This window comes from Aythya marila (assembly GCF_965140915.1).
Source record: "Aythya marila genome assembly, chromosome: 21".
Classification (NCBI taxonomy): domain Eukaryota; kingdom Metazoa; phylum Chordata; class Aves; order Anseriformes; family Anatidae; genus Aythya; species Aythya marila.
In genome coordinates this window covers 3,296,736-3,305,783 of record NC_139062.1, presented here as the reverse complement: position 1 = coordinate 3,305,783, position 9,048 = coordinate 3,296,736, and the positions used below count along the sequence as shown (strand labels likewise).

The following is a 9,048-nucleotide window of genomic DNA, read 5'->3' as shown; positions in this document are numbered from 1 at the left end:
AAAAAAAAAAAAAACATCCTTAAAAAGAATCTCAGTGCTTCGTCATTGCTGCTCTAGCATTTGGAGAGTTTTCAGTTTAAATGTATGTAGCAAATTTTAAACTATACCTTGCTTCTGAATATAATGAGGGTTTGTTTTCAGTTTCCTACTGAATAATAATTGACTTACTGAACAAGTAAAGTCTGCTGCTGTTTGTGAAAGAATATTTTTTAAAAGTCTGGCTCGATGCTGTTGAGGGAATAACGGAGTCATGAAGCATAAAGCCACTTAAATCTCATTGAGTGTGATCCTGCACTTGGAAGAGATTTGGATATTTCCTGCATGCAGATTCTGAGCGTGAAGGTGGTGAAGTTTATCTGGTCTGGTTTGTGTGCTGTCGGCTCTGCTCCCTTTTGGAAGGAATGGCTTTAAGGTTTGATTTCTTCCCCGTAGTGATTGTTTTCCAAAATACTTGGAAAATAGGAGAAGTAGAAAACCAGTTAGTGTTCTGCCTTACTTTTCGATCTTCTCTCCCACTCATAAACAGTCTCAGAGGAACTGAAGAAAGAAATGAAAAGCAGCAGTCTGGCTAAAACATGCCAGCTGTATTGCTGTGCAGTCCTTCCAGGTACTGCAGGCTAATCGGGCGTCCAAGTGTGCTTCTGTTCCAATGAAATCTTTACGTTTACATGTAAATTGCCAGCAGATCCACTTTGCCTGGTAAGTCTGGATGTGTTTAATTTGAATAAACCATCTGATTACTGTAGGGCGTCTTTTATTTGGGCTTCTACAATAAAGATCGCTGAAATTTCTTGGCACTGGAAGATTTTTCAGTTTGGATCCTGGGTCAATAACGTCAGATTAGTAAAATTCCAGTAGCGAATCTGGATAGCTAAACCTATTAATTCTAGCGTGGTCTATTTTTGGTCTATTCTGGTCTATTTTGGTCTATTCCACGTGCTTGGGTCAGGTGAGGGTTGGACTGCTGTGCTGCGCCCCAACCCTGCTGTGTTACTGCTGGTTTGTACAGCAGGAGGGAGTTGCATTCAGGGATTTTGCTTCTGTGCAATAAAACGGGCATCAAAACTAGCTGGTTGTTTTTATGCAGCAATAAAAATCACAGCTTTACCATCCCAGTGAGACCAAGGGACCAGAATCTATCAGCACCTCACCTTTTAGGGAGTAAGGCTGTGTGGGCTATGTTTCATTTCACATATGGCTCAGATCTGTAAGGGTTTTCAGCTGTTACCTCGGCATTGCTTTAATTTTCCTCCTTAGGAGAACGAGGATCACCCAGTTCTCCTGACATCCAAGCCACGTACGTGACACCGCTGAGAGGTACGTACCAAGCCAGAGGTGTGCTCTCTTTTAAGGCTAAGTCTTTTCATAATCCTATTCAGCATGCTGCCTTTCTGAGTATTTCGATTACAAACTGCAAAAAAAAAAAAAAAAAAAAAAGCTTGCCAAGGGGTGGGAAGAAGTCTGGGGGCGTGGAACACTTGCTGGGAAATTCCCAGCAACCGACATATGAATTTGTTCTGGTCACCAGCAGTTTGCTGTCATCTCTTCCAAGAGTTTGCTGCAGTCAGAATTTGGTGGGGACAGTGGGGCTGCATTATGGTGGCTGTAGCTTTTTCCTTGCGTTATTCTAGCGTTTTGTTCTTGCTGCTGGCAGTCGTTTTTCCCCCTTGCTTGGGGTTGCAGTGCAAAGAGCATCAATATCCCTTTGGCAAAAAATGCTGCAAGTACTGTGCTCCTGGTAAGTGATTTTTTCCCTATATATTTGTTGTACTTGTGTGTTATAATATCTATCAGTTAATAATCCAGAAGGGGTGGGAAAGAGCTTGATGAAAGTATTCTGATTAGGAAGCATAACATGGGGGAAAAAAAAAAAAAAGCATTTGGTGAGCACTTGTTATCATTCTAGACTGACAGATTATTTCTGTAACATACTAAATTTAGGGATTCTCTTCTTTGAGAGACAATTCTTTTGCGTGGCTGAGTTTCCTACTGTGTCAGCCTGGTACACTTGTATTGTGGGAGCGGTATCTGAGAAAAGAGGGTATCATTTGTGTTACTTTTTACCTATTAAAAAGACATTCAACCCAGAAATCTTGTGTAATAACAGAAAATTTCAAGTAATTGCTATAGATATTTTGTAAGCCTTTTTTTTTTTTTTTTTTTTTTAGCAAGGCTTACACTACTTAAGACTTGGTGTCTTAAGTTTTTAGGATGTTTTTAAGAGAGAAATAATTAAAATTTGAGTTACAGATACTATGCACACAACTTCTGTTGGGCTGTGAAGAAATTCCACATTTACTTATTTTTCCCCTGTGAAGGGAAGCAAGTCTGATTCACAGATCTAGATTAGCAAAGCATGACTTGACGAGAACTGTATTTTTCTCCTTTTTATAAAAAGAGTATAGATTTTAGATTTCGTGCATTTTTTCCACATCCAAGTATCACTGAAAACGATGCTGAGAAGCACAAATGCAAACTAGCAAGCCTCAAACACCGCAATAGTTGGGTTTCATTAAAATAAAGGTTGTGATGCAGTGTAACCACAATGAATAGATAATTTTGCTGTTCAAGGGGCAATCAATATTAACTGAATTCAAAGTGTGCGTTCACACCCCTAGAAGGTGTTCAGATCCCATCTGTAAGTGCAGTTTCAACTTTAAATCTCGCATGAGGCTCTGTGTGTTTCTTCCACAATGGTTGCTTTCTCTTTTCATAATTCTCTACTACATAAAATTGATGCCGAAGAAATTGAACATAGCATAATTATCTTCAAAGATGCTGATTGGAAGAAATCATCCCCATTCAACCTGAAATCTAAGAGTTTTATTCTCAAAACTGTTGAAATTTGAATATTTCTCAACTCAGGTTAAGGAAACGCATGCTTGTATGCAGACACAGATAATCCTATATATTTAAATTTGGTTACTACTTATTCTGAAAGAGCTCTTACCAGTTTTTTTGCTTTGTTAGCTAATCCACTGATCGTGGGGAAATTCCTGCATTTCTTCCTCATCGTGTAGGTAGTGAAAATGGAGAAACGAATTATATATATTGTGGTAGCTCAGAATCTCCTGATCTTGCCACTGACAGCACTCAGTAAAATACAGAGGAAAAATCAGAGTGAGCAAGAGGCTTGGTGCTTGTTGTTCACCTATGAAATGGAGAGTGCAGGACTAAAATGAAAGCATTATGGGAGAATAAGGACTAATTAAGGATAATATTTAGCTTCAGCTGTAAAACCCTAGTCATTAAAGCTGTTCCTGCAGCCTGTGCTGTATGGAAAGAAGCCAGTGAGATGGAAGGAACGTCTCCGACTCCTTTTCAGAGGCTGGTTGTTAGTTTGCTGTTTCAATTTGGACAAGTAGTTTTGCTCACAGGTCCCAGTGCATACGTCAGTTCTTCCGTGAGCATGCTGTGTGTCATACAGGTTGGTATCTGGATGCAGACACTCAGAGCCTGGCTCTAACTGATTCATTCATTCTAACTCATTCATTCATGCCTTATGGGCTTTGAGGATACCAACAGGAAGATACTACAAATGTATGTTCTCGAATGCTTCACTAGTGAATTGCCTTGAAACCTAACCAGTCTGTCATCATATTCTCTGTTCCGGATTACTTTGACTTGAACTGCATGACATATCTCATACGGGAAGGCAAGATCTGTCACAAAGCCACTGTGTTACATAGATAACAGACCTACTACCATGATAAAAACTGATTTTTTTTCCTTATTGACATTGGCTGCAAACCCTGGTATCTAAACCATGTGAAGTAGCAGCCTGGAGAAGTGATGCATGGAACACACCGGGATACTGGGAATGCATCAGGGACCTCGACTCTTAGCAAGCCAGCAGGCCTTTATGGCCTGCTTAATTTGCAGGGATGCTATGGGACAAATTTCTTAGGAATTCTGAAATATCTAAAGCTGCTGAATGTTGCAGAGTTGTAAGTGGAACTGAGATTTTTCTGGGCACTTGTTCTAGTGTGTAAAAGTGAAGAGGATTTCCTTCTGATAACGATCAATTGCTCCTCCTGCGTGGCCTTTTTTAGGTGAAAGGATGAGAAGTCGCTGCACAGCAACAACAGACACGGTCTGTGCCCCCTGTCAAAACGAATACTTCAGTACTGACTACAGCCACAACTTCTGCAAGAGCTGTACCATCTGCAAAACGAGTAAGTTGGTTGTACAACAGTCAGTCCTCGATAGGAAGCTGGGAGGGAACTGGTCTGTGTGTGTTTTCCTCAAACGCTGATGTCATGCAGCCTATCTCCTGAGAAAACTGAGCCCAAAGACTTTCTGGGTTATCGTTTCCATAGCTGGTATCTCCTGGTTGATACCAACGATAGAGCCTTCAAAGGGAAGTGGGCTTACGCTGCCCGAAAATTGGTGTTTCAAGAATTACTGCTAAACTTTGCAGTGTGTTTCTACGCACAGTTGATAGGCACTGAGAGATTAATCTGTGCTTTCTAATCTCTTTTCTCTCCCTTGTCTAATTTCTTGTCTCCCTTTATCGTCCCTAGCAAAGGGGAGCATGGAAGTGAAGAAGTGTGAGAAGACTTCTGACAGAATTTGCAGGTGTATAGCCGGTTACATGCCAGATGTCAGATATCCCTTGGGGAGTGGTAAGTTAGGGCCACATTATTTTCCAATCTATTGCTTCTGGTTCAGATGAGCCAGTTGCTATTTCTAGTACAAAAGCTGTTGTCGTTTATCTCGTTGGTATTTCCAAGCAAGTGTTTATAGCAGTTGTGCAAACATCTATTGCATAATTTGAGCTGTCAGAACTCTTAATGCTCTCATTAATATGCATAATTAGCCTGTAGAGAAGACAGGAAACCTTGCTAGCTGCAGACTAAAATGAACCACTGGGCATGCCATGCTACTTCTGACTCGACAAAGCCTATGGTTTCTGTAGGCTGTGTGCATTTTGTTGGGTCTGTTTTAGAAGCTGTTGGCATAACTACTGCTGAGCTACTATACAGTTACGTTGCTAATTGAACTCAATTTCTGCTTTTTTTTTTCCAGTGTGTTTACCATGTCCTGAAGGGTTTTATTCCACAGGGGGAAATGGGAACTGTCAACCTTGGACCAAGTATGTATCACTGAGCCCAACGCATTCAGAGCAATGTTTTGGGTTTACCTTTGTAGCCACTGATGCCCAAGTTACGATGTTTAGAATAAACGAGCAGTAAATTCAGTGAAACCACATTGCTGATGACTCCCAAGTCACCAGCACAGTTTCTGTGCACTGATTTGAGACATCTGTCTGCTTTCTGTCCTTTCTAGCTTCACATATGGCAACAGCAGTATTCTCAGCTTTTTTTTTTTTTTTTTTTTAAAAGGTCTGGAGATGTCTGTGGCAAAAAGTTCCCTTGCCAAATGCATCTGTGCTTCAAGGCTACTATATGCACAGATGCTAACAAAAATAGAGCTTCAGTTTTTCTGGTAATAACTTGGATTAGCTTAATTGTTCTTTATGTATCTGTAGAACCTAGGAAAGGTGAAGCCTGAGTCTGTATTGATAGAACAGAGGGATCAGTGTTCACTCTCTTGTTCCATGGAGGTGGCTAATAAAGTCATTACTGCAACTATTTGAAGAATTACACGAACTTATTTTACATCCGTAGCTGCAGCACTGTTGGGAAAACGACTCTTCGCGCAGGAACAAAAACAAATGATGCTGTTTGCAGCAGCCATGTGACACAGCCAACTCTTCCTCCGAGTGCAACATCTGCTTTGGATCTTTCTACTACCAGCCACAGGAATAATACATCACCTACAGTGCTCTCACCCTCCAAATCCAGTGTGATCCCTTCCATTATTTGCTCAGATGCAAACAGCCCCGCAGAGACTAACTGGGGTAAGGAGGGAGAATGACCAAGTCTAGTCTCTCTATTTGAGAGCTAGTTGGTAATTTTCATTTGAAACAAATGTAATGAGTCTTTCCCATGGAAATTCCAGCTAGAATCATAAATCTTTGTTAGTATATTCTTTTTCTACTTTTTTTTTTTTTTACCAGGATCTCTATCACTTATCCTTATTTGTCTAATACTGCTTATGGTGTCTGGAATGTCCATCTTCCTGTTGATTATCCAAGCAGCCAAAAAAACGACCAAGAAGAGGCCTTATAGGAGCAACCATCAGAGTGAGTATCTCATTAGGGAGAAAAATATATAGGAAAGAGAATTAGTCAGGGTCACTTGGCCACTTAGTTGCACTTCGTTTCCATTATAATGAAATCTACCTGGTATTAACCACAGATGACGTTGTGCTACTCAGCTCACGTTCACTCCTCTTCTTATTCCTGGTGCACTGGAGGTCATAGTATGTCAGGGTTGCAGTGTTATAGAGCAGAGATTCCCCTGCCTGTTGCTGTGTAGAAGGATTGAGTTTCTAGAATGTGCTGCTGGAAATGATGTGAAATTATTCCTGTGCAGCTCTTGATTTGAATCATTAGAGCATATACCAGTGTATCATTAACTAATTGACTTGGTTTGTATTCTTCTTTTGCTCTCATTTTTCTCTCTTATCTTCTTTCCCCCCTTAATCCCTGAAAAAAAAAAAGGCAATGAATTTGTGCATAGAATTCTATTCAGTACAGAGAGGATCTAAAAGCAAGAATCTTTAAGAGTATATTGTGTGAACTTTTTTGCCCACATAGAAGTGAAATGTCTTGAAGTGTCTTCTGCAAACACAGGAAACGCCTGACTGAGAAGAACTGTGCTCTCTGTTTGGAATTAAGTGGTAGCTTGGCTCTGATTCAGGCAACAGCTGCCTCCTGTTCCACTCAGGGAGCAGTGGTATAGTCTATTTTCACTGTTTCTGATGCTTGGTCTATCCTAGTACTTGGCTGGAAGGTCAAGCAGTGACCAAAAGTCACTCATAGGTGCCTAGTTGTCCATGAACCTAGGAAAATCCCTTGGTTTCCTTTGCCTTCTGCTCTGTACATTATTGTGTGTGCGTGTGTCTTTCAGAAGAAACGAGCTGTCGAGTTCCCGTCCAGGAAGAACAAATTGACTCCAATTCCAGTCTCATCAAAAACTGACTTCACGTTGTGTTACTGTTTCCTGCGTTTCTGAGCCGATCAATCCTAATGACTAATGTGACACAACTTTCAGCGGCTATCTGTGTGGATGTCTGTAATTGTTTAATTGCACTTCCAGTCCTTTGGGACTCATTGAGTCATCCCTTTGGCATTAGGACCCATGGGAGTAGCTGCTCTCAAATTGTGACTCTTCCTATTAGGCAGATCTTGTGCACAGCATCCCTGGTACTGGACCTGAGTTGATACAGTCCTCTGCATTCCTAGCCACTTGCCTTTGGGCTGCAGAAAGCGTTTACAAAGCTGTAAGAGCTAATTGTTGAGCAAACTGACGTACAGGGAAAAAATAAAAGACCTGATTTATAACTAGGTTTATATCTTGCCCTACAATTTTGAGGTGCTGAGCAGGACACGTCTCTTCTCTCAGTGGAGCCATGTACAGGGTTTCAGTTGAGCTCCCAAAGGAGCTCTGTTCCTTTTAGGTGGAGAATCTCCATGCATGGACCTAGCCAGTTTCCTTTGTGCTTCCATTTTGTTTTTCCTTTTTTTTTTTTTTTTTTAATTAGTCAAAATAAGTGGCATACATCAACTGTGCCTCCAGAGACAGTTGTCACAGCTGCTAATTCTGGTGCTGGCTTTTAAGCAATGATTAAGAGATGGCTATTCAGTGCCACTCTTTTCCTTTCTGCCTTTCTTTCGGGCAGACCCACTGAGAAAATGTCATGTTAACATTGAGCAGGATCCCCACAGGCCAACAAATGGAATGATTCACCGTCACTGAGTAGCTCCAGATCTCCAAGTGTTTGGAAATCTCTGTGAGATCTTCATCTGTGTGGAAAGTAGAATCCGTGTACTCACTGCAAAGGGAATGGTAATTTCTGATTAGAACGTGATTAGTGAAAACTGTAATTCAGAGCAGGGGGGAAGTACAGTACAACTTGTCTGCACTGTAGACTTAGTTGCTGTATAAAACTGTTTGATCTGTAAGCTTTGTACATACAAGCTCTGTGCTGCTTCTTGGTGGATGTTCTGTTGTGCTGAATATCCTGGTGTGTCTATCCCCAGCAAGGCTGCTTCAGTCAAGCTTGAAGAGTAAAATAGTGTAGTTTAAACCACTTCTGTGGGAGTTGATTGCTTGCTTCAAAGTAATGCTGTGGATAAAGGAAGAAACACACAAGCAAGTTTGTTTCCAGGTGGTCTGGATTTGGGGAAAACCTTTTTATGTCCTAGGTTTAGTAGCATGTAAATGGACATTTAGAGGTTTTTTTTCTGCTGATGAATGATAATTTGTGGTGACAACTCCCTAGATGTTTTCTGTTGATAAGAGGCAAGCTGAACTTTTAACACCGTGTGACCATATGGGCCTTCAAGTGTTGTATTTTGGCAAAGATGTGTGAAGATCATGAAACAGTGGATAGATACCGTTCACATGGATGCTCACTTCTGTGTACTGTCACTTGAATCTGCCTTCAGAACTGAAGAAGTTTTCTTCGTGTGATCTGTTCACAGTTAAAATACACCTGGTTGTTTGCCTGCATGCTGTATGAAATTAATTTTACTTCTGTAATGTTTTTTTTTATGAGTTAATTGATGTGTCTTTTTAAAGAATGTTCAAATTTTAGATAACAAATTCAAAGCCCAAAGTCTGAGAGGCAAGAGTTATTTTGAATAGCTTGTGATGTAATTTAAATATCTCTGTGTAAAAGTTTGAGAAAAAAAGTTTGATTTAACTTGAAAGTTATATCATTCAGAAGTGTTTTCACTTCAAATACTCCTTAGTATATAACTCATATTTTATATACATAGTGCCAAAGCATATGGCAAAATATGCAGCACGGAAATGTATTCAAGAATACAGCTGGTTATCTAAAAACATGTTTTTAAACATATGTTTCATTATATGTTATACATATGGTGTACTTAGTGGCTTCCTATTTTGAAGTGCATATACAATGTATATAAATATTTGTATTATATATGAAGTATAGTACTGAGTTTTTCAA

At 40.2% G+C, this 9,048-nt stretch overlaps 1 protein-coding gene across 2 annotated transcripts; it reads left to right on the top strand.

Moving 5' to 3' along the window:
• Nucleotides 1-151: 151 nt before the first annotated feature.
• Nucleotides 152-9,048, top strand: TNFRSF4 (TNF receptor superfamily member 4). Of its 2 annotated transcripts, none has more exons than XM_082776793.1 (7): nucleotides 152-1,317; nucleotides 4,053-4,175; nucleotides 4,524-4,625; nucleotides 5,029-5,095; nucleotides 5,631-5,863; nucleotides 6,023-6,148; nucleotides 6,978-9,048. In XM_082776793.1, the coding sequence occupies exons 2-7, from the start codon at nucleotides 4,061-4,063 to the stop codon at nucleotides 7,046-7,048; spliced, it is 714 nt and encodes a 237-aa protein (XP_082632919.1). In that variant the 5' UTR covers nucleotides 152-1,317; nucleotides 4,053-4,060; the 3' UTR covers nucleotides 7,049-9,048. The 2 variants fall into 2 exon arrangements, with proteins under 2 accessions (XP_082632919.1, XP_082632918.1); XM_082776792.1 differs by lacking the exon at nucleotides 152-1,317 and adding an exon at nucleotides 1,440-1,738.

Bases quoted from the DNA above. Each gene is read 5' to 3' on its own strand.
- TNFRSF4 (XM_082776792.1), top strand. From the start codon at position 1,507: ATGAATTTGTTCTGGTCACCAGCAGTTTGCTGTCATCTCTTCCAAGAG. The intron at 5,864-6,022 runs GTAAGGAGGGAG...TTTTTTTACCAG, and splicing joins CCCCGCAGAGACTAACTGGG to GATCTCTATCACTTATCCTT. The intron at 6,149-6,977 runs GTGAGTATCTCA...TGTGTCTTTCAG, and splicing joins TTATAGGAGCAACCATCAGA to AAGAAACGAGCTGTCGAGTT.